General features: G+C 45.0%; 1 protein-coding gene across 1 annotated transcript in view; it reads left to right on the forward strand.

Moving 5' to 3' along the window:
• The window catches only part of epsti1 (epithelial stromal interaction 1), a 51,715-nt gene extending 39,136 nt beyond the window's left edge, over positions 1 to 12,579 (forward strand). The window contains exons 7-10 of the mRNA XM_072262344.1: positions 280 to 363; positions 2,965 to 3,038; positions 4,071 to 4,282; positions 11,673 to 12,579. Of these exons, the coding sequence (XP_072118445.1) occupies positions 280 to 363; positions 2,965 to 3,038; positions 4,071 to 4,282; positions 11,673 to 11,800 (498 nt within the window). The 3' untranslated portion in view covers positions 11,801 to 12,579. The remainder of the gene's footprint in view (positions 1 to 279; positions 364 to 2,964; positions 3,039 to 4,070; positions 4,283 to 11,672) is intronic.
• Positions 12,580 to 14,222: the final 1,643 nt, after the last annotated feature.

Raw genomic sequence — 14,222 nt, forward strand, 5'->3', positions numbered from 1 at the left:
GCTAGTTCGAGCCTTGGCTGAGGCAGCGTGTTGTGTCCTTGAGCAAAGCATTTAACCACACAGTGCTCTGCGACGACACTGGTACCAAGCTGTATGGGTCCTAATGCCCTTCCCTTGGACAACATTGGTGTCGTGGAGAGGGGAGACTTGCAGCATGGGCAACTGCCGGTCTTCCATACAACCCTGCCCAGGCCTGTGCCCTGGAAACCTTCCAAGGCGCAAATCCATGGTCTCATGAGACTACCAGATACCTATATGTATATTTCATTTGCATTCTAGGCCAAGAGTCACATTTATAAAGAGCATCAAAAGGTGGCTGAAGACCAAAAACTACAGGAGATGAAGAATGAACAAAGGAAAAAAGTAAGCACACCTTAAAATCACGGCAGCCTACGTCTTCGTCAGAGCAATACCTTAGGAACACAAAATATAAAGTGACTGCCATCAAAATGACCTGATACCCGGCTGCTATGCAAAGAGCATATTTTTTTCTTGTCAAGACCGAAAATAGCTGAATGTTCTCAGCAGCACACCATAGTGGCCCATACCAAGATGCTTTCATTTCTATTTATATTAAGGTGGGCACAAGCAGCTGGGTCACCTTTTAGTGGAGAGTGTTTGTGGTACAGCAGTTGAAGGGACTTGCAGTGAATGGAGTCTCCTTCTGCTCCCTAAAGGTAGCTGTGACCTCATCTTTCACCCTAACGTTTCCTTTTTATGAGGCCTAACCATTTCAGACAGGGTGGCAGAGGCAGTGACTGAGCCCAGGCAAATGCCACCTCATGCTGCCAGGGACATGTAGAGCAATGCAGCACGGGAAAGGCCCATGCTGACCATTAACCACCCAGTTACAGTAATCCTGCACTAATCTGATTTCCACCCCACATTTCCCTCAGCTCCCGAGGAAGCAGGCACACTGCTGTTCTGAAAAGAATAACTGGAGCCCTACCAAGAGCACTCTCCACGGCACCTAATGCTCTCCTGGAGAATGAAATAGGGTGTCGATCTAGTTTCCATGACAACAGAAGCAGCCAAGCCCAAAGATGCAGATTCCAGAGCAGCAGCTTTCAGGAGCTGGCAAAAGAGGCTCTACGTTGGTAGTTAGCATCATGCTCTTAATGGGACTGACCATTGTGGGCCCAAGTCGTCAAAGAGTACTACAGCACAGAGAGAGATCCTTTAGCCCATTTAGTCGGTTTCTGCCTTGCCCCGTCCTCCTGCACTGGACCATAGCCCACTGTAGCCTTCTCATCCGTGGACCTATCTAAAACTCACTTAACTGTTGCATCTGCATCCACCACTTCAGGCTGGAGCTGAAAAGAACCATCAGATATGCCCGGTCCTACCGAGTCTGTAGGCGAGGGACCCCGCATGTCTCCTCAGCAGCACCAGGAACCTGCACTTGACAGCCAGCACAGGCTTTCTGAGGAGCAAACTCTGCTCAGAAGCTGCTTCTTCCTCTCCTGGGGCAATCCCCTGGCTTTGTACTGTAGGCTGAGTTCTACTGAGATTCCCATGAGGGATTTGGAGATTCTAACTTTCATGTTGGAATAGGAATAGTTCATTATGTGTTTGTGTGTGTGTGTATCTGTGCCTATATAGAACATAGAAGAGTACAGCACAGGAACAGGCCATTCGGCCCACAATGCTGTGCCAAACCAACTAAAAAGGAAATCAAAAACACCCAAACACTAATCCCTCCTACCTACATCATCTCCATCTTCTTTACATCCATGTGCCTATCCAAACATCTCTTAAAAGCCTCGAATGTATTTACCACTCAACCAAACCAGGCAGTGCATTCCAGGCATCCACCACTCTTGAGCAAAACAAACTTACCCATCACGTCCCCCTTGAAGTTACCCCCTCTCACCTTCAATGCATGCCTTCTGGTATTAGAGATTTCAACCCTGGATGTTTAAAATTTCATGTTGGGGGTAAACTGGTTGCAAGATACTCACCAGTATGAGAGGAAGGAATCACAAGGACTGTGGAAGGGTGGGGTGACATTGACTGAGTCTTGTTAATACACTGAGCTAGTGTAAGCTGAGTGATAGTCTTGTCATCTTTGGTAGAGACAATACACTTCTTCCTGCACGGAAGCACTTGAGCATCTCCTCTCGCTGTGATGAGATGTATCTTTGGACCTTTGGGAGACTTCCCATCCCTGCTTGGTCTTGGGCAGGTCTGGTCACTGACCCAGGGTTCTATTACTGCTGCCATCTCAGGAAGCCCACTCAATGTCACTCACACTGTTGCCCAAAAAGGGACATCCCCTTTAAATATTGGAGGCTGCCTCGTGTGGTATCTGATAGACACATTTCCCATCACTCCCAGGCATGTTCTGGCATTCAGCAGCAAAGTAATCAAAGTAACAATTGCAAATAGCAGGCAGATCAAGTATTAGATGTTACTTCAGAACAGCACATATACTTTGGACAGGGAATCCTCTTACTCAAAGAGCAGGATCGACACCAAAAGTCAAAATTCAAAGTAAGTTTTATTATCAAAGTACATATGTGTCCCCACATACAACCTGAGGGCATACTCAGCAAATAGAAACTATATCAGGTTCAACCAGAGTGCAGAAGACAGCAAATAGCAATAATTAACAAGAACGTGAGATAACAAGGTAAAGAATCCTTAAAGGGAGATCACTGATTGTGGGAACATTTCAATGGATGGGCAAGTGAGTGGAGTTATCTCCTTTTGTTCAAGAGCCTCGTGGTTGAGGGGTAGTAACTGCTCTTGAACCTGGTGGTGCGAGTCCTGAGGCTGCGGTATCTTCCACCTGATGGCAGCAGCGAGAAAAGAGCATGGGCCTGAGTGGTGGGGATCCTTGATGCTGGATACTGCTTTCCTACGACGGTATTCCACATAGATGCGCTCAGAGGTTGGGAGGGCTTTACCCGTGAATTAAATATATATAAAACCAAATAATAATGATGTAATTTCCTTTCCTAGAGTGAATACTTAGCAGAGAAGGAATCCGAACAGGAAGCTGAGCAGCTAAGAAGGCTTAATGAAGATCGTAGGAGGTGTGTATAAACCTGCTTAACCTGCTTAATGGTATTGGCCATTGGCATAAAAAGGTTGGGAGCCTCTGTGGTAAAGCAGCACAAAGCAATTGTCATATATTGAACAGTAAAGTGTGCCTATCAAGCTCTTCACTTGCTCTAGTGTTTCAGCTGTGCCTGTTGTTCTGTGTAGCGGTGTTGTGAGGGAGGTGTGCCCATTCCTCTGTGCAGCCGGATAGTGAGGCAGCAACAACTGCTGAAACGCAGTGGGTCAAGCAGTACCTGTGGGGAGAAAACAACTGCCAACATTCCAGGTTCAAACCCTGCACCAGAAGAGGGGAGACAGCTAGGAACACAAAGGCTCCAGTACTGGAATCTGTCAAGGAAGGTGATGAAGGGAACCATTATGGGAGAGCTGAAAGACCAGAGCCAGCATGGGAGTGGGTAAATGTGCCCGTCACCTGTGTAGTGAGTGAAGCTTGCCTGTTGTCTGTATTTTACAAGTGCTTGTCATTGATAAATCATATTTTCATTGTTTTGTACTTAATTATTAATGGTGTGTATTCATGGGCTTCTACTACTGCAGTCCATTCATTCCAAGGTTCAACATGTTGTGTGTTAAGAGATGCTCTTCTGTACACTACTGTTGTTACAAGTGGTTATTTCAGTTACTGTCATCCTCCTGTCAGCTTGAACCTGTCTGGCCTTCTCCTCTGACCTCTGTCATTAACAAGGTGTTTTTGCCCACAGAACTGCCGCTCACTGGATGTTTTTTGTTTTCGCACCATTCTCTGTAAACTCTAGAGAATGTTGTGTGTGAAAATCCCAGGAGATCAGCAGTTTGTGAGATACACAAGCCACCTCATCTGGCACCAACAATCATTTCACGGTCAAGGTCACTTAGATCACATTTCTCCCCCACTCTGATGTTTGGTCTGAACAACAGCTGTTCCTCTTGACCATATCTGCATACCTTTATGCATTGACTTACTGCCCTCACTAAGTGCATAATCAATGTTTTCAACTCTTGATGGGTTTTCTCTCTTCTAATAGGAAGAATAGTGCTTTCTTGGACAACCTTGAAAGAAGACGTCAGTCTAGTCAGAATTCCAACCTCACGTCACTTGATGTACCTGATGAGCAAACCTTTGGACAGGATACCAAGGAGTATGTTACTGCATCAAAATATTATGGAGATGTTCAGGAAGAAGAAAACCTCCATGATACTTTGGCTGAACCCGAAATTGGTAGAAGTTCACCTGAAGGTAATGGATGATCCGCAGAAATTCAGACAGTTTAAAGTCAGTAATTTAAAAAGCAGTGACACTGCTATTTTGAGGTAAATAGTGATAAAAAGGATATGGACTAGGATCTCAGCTTTCCAAAACAGGAAACTGTTCTGTTTCAGCCAGGGTTAGAGGTAAAGTCATCACAAAATTTTGACATGCTTTAGCCCAAACTGCCTTGCCAGTAAACAATGGGAAGAAGGGGAGGAATGGTTCTTAGAGTGAGGCGGGAGATTGCTGGTTAGTGTTTGGGTGTTTTTGATTTGCTTTTTAGCTGGTTCAGCACAACACTGTGGCCCAAATGGCCTGTTCCTGTGCTGCACTCCCCTGTGTTCTATATAAAAGCAAGGATGTAAGATGGAGACTTTATAAGGCACAGGTGAGGCATTACTTGGAGTACTGTGAACAGTTTTCAGCCCCTTGCCTAAGAAAGGATGTGCTAACGTCGCAGAATGTTCAGAGGAGGGTCATCAGAAAGATCCTGGGAATGAAGTGGTCAGCGCATGAGGAGCTCTGGGCATGTTCTCACTGGAATTCAGGTACAGAGGGGATGTTGGGTAAATTGTGCACGCAGATAGTGGTGAGTGCGTGGAATGGGCTGCTGGCAACGGTGGTGGAGGCGGATACCATCGGGTCTTTTAAGAGACTCCTGGACAGGTACATGGCGCTCAGAAAAACAGAGGGCTATGGGTAACCCTAGGTAATTTCTAAGGTAGGGACATGTTCAGCACAGCTTTGTGGGTTGAAGGGCCTGTATTGTGCTGTAGGTTTTCTACGTTTCTAATGATGACAGATCTCATTGAAACCTATTGAATTTTGAAAGACCTGGAAAGAGTAGCTGTGGAGAGGAAGGTTCCTACAGTGGGGGAGTCTATGGCCAGAGGACACAGCCTCAGGATAGAGCGGAACTTCCCAACCTGGGGTTCATGGACCTCCAGCTTAATGGTATTGGTCCACGGTGTAAAAAAGGTTGGGAACCCCTGGAAAAGACAGATGTCTATTTAGAATGGAGATGAGGAGGGATTTATTTAGAACATAGAACATAGAGGAGTGTAGCACAGAAACAGGCCATTCAGCCCACAGTGTTGTGCTGAACCAGCTAAAAAGCAAATCAACGACACCCAAACACTAATCCCTCCTACCTACACAATGTCCATATCCCTCCATCTTCCTCACATCCATGTGTCTATCTAAACGTCTCTTAAAAGCCTCTAATGTAGTTACCTCTACCACCAGACCAGGCAGTACATTCCAGGCATCCATCACTCTCTGAAGAAAAAGGTTACCCCCTCTCATCCTCTTTGAACCCACCGCCTCTCACCTTCAATGCATGTCCTCTAATATTAGACTGGGGAATAGATACTCTCTGTCCACTCCATCTGTGCCTCTCATAATCTTGTAAAGTTCTAACGGATCGCCCCTCAGCTTCCACCGCTCCAGGGAAAACAACCAAAGTTTATCTAAGCTGTAGTGATAGTACATGCCCTCTAAACTAGGCAGCATCCTGGTAAATCTCTTCTGCACCCTCCCCAAAGTCTCAAATTCCTTCCTATAGTGGGGTGACCAGAACTGTATACAATACTCCAGATGTGGCCTAACTAGAGTTTTATAAAATTGTAACATAACCTCCTGACTTTTGAACTCAATGCCTTGACTAATAAAAACAAGCATTCCGTAAATCTTCTTAACCACCCTATCAACCTCTGTAGCCACTTTCAAGGAGCTATGAGCTTGGATTCCAAGATCTCTCTGCTCCGCAACGCTGATAAGGATCTTCCCTTAACAGTGTACTGCCTCCTTGTATTTGCCCTACTGAGGTACAGCATCTCACATTTATCTGGGTTAAACTCCATCTGCCATTTCCCAGCCCACATCTGCAACTGATCTATATCGTGCTGTATTCTTTGCCAGCTTTCTACACTATCCACAACTCCACCAATCTTTGTGTCGTTCACAAATTTACTAACCCACCCATCTACATTTACATCGAGGTCATTTATATACATCACAGACAGCAGAGGCCCCAGCAGAAATCCCTGTGGAACTCCATGAGTTACAATTCTTTAGCCAGAGGGTGTTGAATCTGTGGAATTCATTGTCACGGGCAGCTGTGGAGGCCAGGACATTGGGCGTATTTAAAGCAGAGGTTGATAGGTTCTTGATGAGTCATGTGTGAAAGGTTACAGGGAGAAGGCAGGAGAATGCAGTTGAGAGGGAAATGGCCCAATTCTGCTGCTACCACTTATGGTCTTGCATGATCGTGTTTGTCAGGTGGTAGTGATGTGCTATGGGCGGGATGGTGAAAGGCCTTTGTCATCCTGTCCTTTAGTGAAAGGTTCATAGTTAGAAACCATAGAAAAACTACAGCACAGAAACAGGCCTTTTGGCCCTTCTTGGCTGTGCCGAACCATTTTCTGCCTAGTCCCACTGACCTGCACATGGGCCATATTCCTCCATACACCTCCCATCCATGTATCTGTCCAATTTATTCTTAAATGTTAAAAAAGAACCCGCATTTACCACCTCGTCTGGCAGCTCATTCCATACTCCCACCACTCTCTGTGTGAAGAAGCCCCTCCTAATATTCCCTTTAAACTTTTCCCCCCTCACCCTTAACCCATGTCCTCTGGTTTTTTTCTCCCCTTGCCTCAGTGGAAAAAGCCTGCTTGCATTCACTCTATCTATACCCATCATAATTTTATATACCTCTATCAAATCTCCCCTCATTCTTCTACGTTCCAGGGAATAAAGTCCTAACCTATTCAACCTTTCTCTGTAACTGAGCTTCTCAAGTCCTGGCAACATCCTTGTAAACCTTCTCTGCACTCTTTCAACCTTATTTATATCCTTACTGTAATTTGGTGACAAAACTGAACACAATACTCCAGATTCAGCCTCACCAATGCCTTATACAACCTCATGATAACATTCTAGCTCTTATACTCAATACTTTGATTAATAAAGGCCAATGTACCAAAAGCTCTCTTTACGACCCTATCTACCTGTGACGACACTTTTAGGGAATTTTGTATCTTTATTCCCAGATCCCTCTGTTCTACTGCACTCCTCAGTGCCTTACCATTTACCCTGTATGTTCTACCTTGGTTTGTCCTTCCAAAGTGCAATACCTCACACTTGTCTGTATTAAACTCCATCTGCCATTTTTCAGCCCATTTTTCCAGCAGGTCCAAGTCCCTATGCAAGCTTTGAAAACCTTCCTCATTGTCCACTACACCTTCAATATTTGTATCATCAGCAAATTTGCTGATCCAATTTACCACATTATCATCCAGATCATTGATATAGATGACAAATAACAATGGACCCAGCACTGATCCCTGTGGCACACCACTAGTCACAGGCCTCCACTCTGAGAAGCAATCCTCTACTACCACTCTTTGGTTTCTTCCATTGAGCCAATGTCTAATCCAATTTACCACCTCTCCATGTATACGTAGCGACTGAATTTTCCTAACTAACCTCCCATGCGGGACCTTGTCAAAGGCCTTACTGAAGTCCATGCAGATAACATCAACTGCTTTCCCTTCATCCACTCTCTGGGTAACCTCTTCGAAAAACTCCAATAGATTGGTCAAACATGACCTACCACGCACAAAGCCATGTTGACTCTCCCTAATAAGTCCCTGTCTATCCAAATGCTTGTAGATTCTGTCCCTTAGTACTCCCTCCAATAACTTACCCACTACCAACGTCAAACTTACTGGCCTATAATTTCCCAGATTACTTTTCGATCCTTTTTTAAACAATGGAACAACATGAGCCATTCTCCAATCCTCCGGCACCTCACCCGTGGACACCGACATTTTAAGTATATCTGCCAGGGCCCCTGCAATTTCAGCCCTAGTCTCCTTCAAGGTACAAGGGAATACCCTGTCAAGTCCTGGGGATTTATCCACTTTAATTTGCCTCAAGATAACAAACACCTCCTCCTTTTCAATCTGTACAGTTTCCATGATCTCACTACTTGTTTCCCTTAATTCCATAGACTTCATGCCAGTTTCCTTAGTAAATACAGATGCAAAAAGCCCACTTAAGATCTCCCCCATTTCTTTTGGTTCCGCACATAGCCGACCACTCTGATCTTCAAGAGGACCAATTTTATCCCTTACAATCCTTTTTCTCTTAATATACCTGTAAAAGCTCTTTGGATTGTGCTTCACTTTAACTGCCAATGCAACCTCATGTCTTCTTTTAGCCCTCCTGATTTCCTTCTTAAGTATTTTCTTGCACTTTTTATACTCCTCAAGCACCTTATTTACTCCCTGTTTCCTATACATGTCATACAACTCTCTCTTCTTCTTTATCAGAGTTGCAATATCCCTTGAGAATCAAGGTTCCTTATTCCTATTCACTTTGCCTTTAATCCTGACCAGAACATACAAGCTCTGCACTCTCAAAATTTCTCCTTTGAAGGGTTCCCACTTACCGATCACATCCTTGCCAGAGAACAACCTGTCCCAATCCACACTTTTTAGATCCTTTCTCATTTCTTCAAATTTGGCCTTCTTCCAGTTCAGAACATCAACCCTAGGACCAGATCTATCCTTGTCCATGATCAAGTTGAAACTAATGGTGTTATGATCACTGGAACCAAAGTGCTCCCCTACACCCACTTTCGTCACTTGCCCTAACTCGTTTCCTAACAGGAGATCCAATATTGCATCCCTTCTAGTTGGTACCTCTATATATTGATTTAGAAAACTTTCCTGAACACATTTTACAAACTCTAAACAATCTAGACCCCTAACAGTATGGGAGTCCCAATCAATATGTGGAAAATTAAAATCCCCTACCACCACAACTTTATGTTTCCCGCAGTTGCCTGCTATCTCTCTGCAGATTTGCTCCTCCAATTCTCACTGACTATTGGGTGGTCTATAATACAGCCCCAGAGTGACCATACCTTTCCTGTTTCTCAGCTCCACCCACAAGGACTCAGTAGACAAGCCCTCTAATCTGTTCTGTCTGAGCACTGCTGTAATATTTTCCCTAACAAGCAATGCTACTCCCCCACCCTTCATTCCTCTGCCTCGATCACATCTGAAACATCGGAACCCTGGAATATTAAGCTGCCAGTCCTGCCCCTCCTGTAGCCAAGTTTCACTAATTGCTATAACGTCATAATTCCACATGTCAATCCACGCCCTCAACTCGTCCGCCTTCCCTGCGATACTCCTAGCATTGAAATATATACACCTCAGAAGATTTTTACCACCACTCGCAACCTTTCTATTTGCGGCTTTGCTTGAACTTTTAACATCATTTATTTTCACCCCAGCCACACTATCAGCTCTGGCACTCTGGTTCCCATCCACCTGCAAATCTAGTTTAAAGCCTCCCCAATAGCACTAACAAACCTCCTGAAAGGATATTGATCCCTTTGTGGTTCAAGTGTAACCCGTCTCTCTTGTACAGGTCCCACCTGCCCCAGAAGAGATCCCAATGATCCTGAAATCTGAAACCGTGCCCCCTACACCAGTTCCTCAGCCACTTGTTCATCCTCCAGAGCATCCTATTCTTACCCTCACTGGCACCTAGCACAGGTAGCAATCCTGAGATTACCACCCTTGAGGTCCTGCTCTTCAACTTCCTACCAAGCTCTCTATACTCACTCTCCAGGACCTCCTCACTCTTCCTTGCTATGTCATTGGTACCGATGTGCACCACGACATCTGGCTGATCACCCTCCCACTTCAGAATGTCATGCAAGCGATCAGAGACGTCCTTGACCCTGGCACCCAGGAGGCAACAATCCATCCTGGATTCTCTGTCACGACCACAGAACCTCCTATCTGCACCTCTAACTATCGAGTCCCCTATCACTACCACTCTCCTCTTTTTCCACCCTCCCTTCTGCACTGCAGAACCAGACTCAGTGCCAGAGATCTGGCTGCCGCAGCTTGTCCCAGGCAAGTCATTCCCTCCCCCCCCACAGTATCCAATGCGGTATACTTGTTGAGGGGAATGGCCACAGGGGAACCCTGCTCTGCCTGCCCTTTCCTCTTCCCTCACCTGAAAGTGACCCAATTTCCTGTGCTCTGCTCCTTTGGCGTAACTACCTCCTTGTAGCTACTATCTATAATCTCCTCATTCTCCCGAATGACCTGCAGGTCATCCAGCTCCTGCTCCAGTTCCCTAACGCGGTTTGTTAGGAGCTGCAGCTGGATGCACTTCTTGCAAGTGTCGTTGTCAGGGTCACCGGAGGGCTCCCTGACTTCCCACATCCTGCAAGAGGAGCATTCCAACATCCTGCCTGGCATTCTCTCTACTCTAAACAAACTGGGCAAGAAACTTACCGGAACCTACCCTGGCCTCTGCCTGTTCTCGCTGAAGCCTGTTTAGCCAAAACCATCCCACTCTGCTCCCTCTCTCTTTGATGCCCGCTCACAACGCTGCCCACTGTATATGGTGGTCTGTTTTTAAACCTTGGCGCGCTACGTCACGCGCCTGCGCAGCGCAGACCCTTCTCCCCGAGCAGTGTTTAAAAAAAAGACTTTTTGCACCTGATTTCTTCACTCCCTTCTTCTCAGCTGCTTGCTTTGACTGACACGTTACACGTACTTAGTTAAAATGTCGGTGATGGTTCACAGCTCACCCTGACGCTGAACAAATGCAAGTGTGAAATCGGTCAAATTTCATTTCCTTTCCAGAGCTAAGATTGCACTAACTACTTTCATTCAGTTACAATAGGAAAAAGGGAATGCTTCAGAGAGGGTACAGAGGGGATTTACCAGGATGCTGCCTGGATTAGAGAGTATGTCTTATGAAGAGAGGTTGAACGAGCTGGGCCTTGCCTCTTTGGAGTGAAGGAAGAGGAGAGGTGACATGACAGAGGCATATTAGATGATGAGAGGCTTAGAGAGAATGGACAGTCAGCCCCTCTTGCCCAGTGGACATAGCTAATAGAAGGTGGCATCATTATAATGTGATTGGATCGTGGGGGGTGGGGAGATCAGAGGTAGGCTTTTTACACCCAGTGGTAAGTGCATGGAACACACTGCCGGGGGTTGTGGTGGACGCAGATATATTAGGGATATTTAAAAGGCTTTTAGGTAGGCACACAGTTGGAAGAAAAATGGAGGGCTATGGAGGAATGAAGTGTTAGACTGATCTTCGAGTAGGCTGAAAAGTCAGCGTAACACCGTGGGTGAAGGGACTGTCTATACTGTGTTTTATGAATGTAAGATTTTTTTTTCGGTTCATGTAATGTATATATATAAATGTTCCACAGTGCAGTTTAAGCTTATGCTCAGGAAATACAGTGAGACCTGATCACTATTTCAGAAATGTGAACACAGTAGATGTTAGTCACTGATTGACTCCATTCACATTATGCTTTGATGAACAGACACCGATCCAGACTGGGATTTGATGAAGCTTTCTTCCTTCTTCCCTGGCTATGAACTGACGTTTCTTGAAGAACTCTTGCAACAATGTGATGGAGATTTCGCCAGAGTGATCCAGCTTCTACAATAAGCAACTTGCAACCAAGTGGAATGATTTGGATTAACTTTTTTTCTGTAGCAGGCAGTTGATTCAACTTCAATGTGGCCCTCCTCCAGAAAGCTTTAGATCTTCACTTGGCTGCACAGCAAGAGAGCTCCAGTAACCTGGGTTCAATCTCAACCTTCAGATCTGTCTGTGTGGAGTTTGCACATTTTCCCTGTGGTTTTGTAAATTTCTTCCACTTGTCTCAATTTCCTTCAGTGTGCAAGATGGAGAGTTAAATGATGATTGTGACTTTCCTTGAGGATGTAGCTGACTGGTGAAATCTGGCGAGAGTTGATGGGAATGCAGGGAGAATAAAAACGGGTTAGTGGAAATGATGGTTGCTGCAAACTCAGTGAGCTGAAGTGCCTGTTTCTGTGTTGTATGACTCTAAATTTGACAACCTGCTACCAGAAAGCATTGAATCAAGTCAATGACATTTAATTTCCTGTCATGGGAGCAGGAAGGGGCCATTCAGCCCATTGTCTGTTCTCCCATTCACGACTAATCTCCAACTTGGTACCTTTTAACAATATTATTTTCATTTGTGTGATACAACTCACATTTACTGATCTGGCACTTCACATCTGATATTGGTGTAGCACTGACTAATTGAAGGGAGATTGCTAAATTCAGTAAACCACCGACTATTAAGCTGCAAGGATGTAAAATGTTTATACAGCTAATGAGATGTCTTCAACCAAAGAGTTAATGGAAGGGAAACCAAAGGCCCAAACTGAAATATGGAATAAATTTGTTCAAGTTTAAAAACAACAGGACGGCATGTTTATTTCATCCAGAACTGTACTTCTGAGTGGCTTCTGCTTCACTGCTTTAGTTTCTGTACTCCCAGTTCATGGGGTTCATTCAGCAGGGAGCTAATTACATCTTTAGTAGAATTCCTGCCTGCCTGAACTGATTGAAAGCTGCTTTTGCATGCAAGTGGGATGCTTTCCATTGACATAGATACAAATTGTGCACAAGTACTCAGATTTCAAGACAACACAAGCAAACTGCTGGAGGAACTTGGCAGGTCAAGCCGCATCTATGGAAATGAATAAACAGTTGATGTTTTGGGCGGAGAACCGTCATCCCACTCTCACAACTCTCTGAGACGGGTTTCCCTCATGTTCCCATTAAACTTCTCACAATTCATCCTTAACCCATGACCTCTAGTTGTAGTCCCACCTGACCTCAGTGGAAAAAGCCTGCTTGCATTTACCCTATCTATGCCCCTCATAATTTTGTATACTTCTATCAAATCTCCCCTCAATCTTCTACAGTCCAAGGAATACAGTCCTAACCTATTCAATCATTCCTCATAACTGAGGTCCTCCAGACCCAGCAACATCCTTGTAAATTTTCTCTGTACTCTTTCAACCTTATTTACATCCTTCCTGCAGGTAGGTGACCAAAACTGTACACATTACTCCAAATTAGACCTCACCTTATACAACATCAACATAATATCCCAACTCCTGTATTCAATACATTGATTTTTGAAGGCCAATGTGCCAAAAGCTTTCTTTACAATCCTGTCTACTGTTGACATCACTTTCAATGAATTATGGACCAGTATTCGCAGATCCCTTTGTTCTACCATACTCTTCAGTGCCCTACTGCTCACTGTGTAAGACCTACCCTGGTTGATCCTACCAAAGTGCAACACCTCGCACTCGTCTGCATTAAGTTCCATCTGCCGTTTTTCAGCCCATTTTGCCAGCTGATGCAGATCTCTCTGCAAGCTCTGATAGTCTTCCTCACTGTCCACTACACCCCAATCTTGGTGTCATCCACAAATTCACCGATCCAGTTAACCACATTATCATCCTGATCATTGATGCAGATGACAAACAACAACAGACCCAGCAATGATTTCTGCAGCGCTCCACTAGTCACAGACCTCCAGTAGGAGAGGCAACCATCCACTACCACCCTCTGGCTTCTCCCACAAAGCCAATGTCTAATCCAATTTACTCCCTCATCTTGAATGCTGAGTGACTGAACCTTCTTGACCAACTTCCCATGCAGGACCTTGTCAAATGCCTTGCTAAAATCTATGAAGACAACATCCACTGTCTTGCCTTCATTGACTTTCCTGGTAGCTTCCTTGAAAAACTCTAAGATTGGTTAGACACAACTAACCATGCACAAAGCAATGCTGACTATCCTTAATCAGTCCATGTCTATCCAAAAACACATATATCCAGTCCCTTAGGATACATTCCAATAACTTTCCCACTACTGATGAGGCTCACCAGCCTATAATTTCCTGGTTTATTTTTAGAGCCTTTCTTAAGCAGCAGAATAATAGGCTTGTAGAAGGCGGGAGGAGAGAGAAGCAGCGCGCCGTGCATGCACAGCCCTCCGGTGAAAAATGATATCGTATTCGTTAAATAGGGGGCGTGGG

Source organism: Mobula birostris, chromosome 6 (assembly GCF_030028105.1).
Source record: "Mobula birostris isolate sMobBir1 chromosome 6, sMobBir1.hap1, whole genome shotgun sequence".
Lineage (NCBI taxonomy): Eukaryota > Metazoa > Chordata > Chondrichthyes > Myliobatiformes > Myliobatidae > Mobula > Mobula birostris.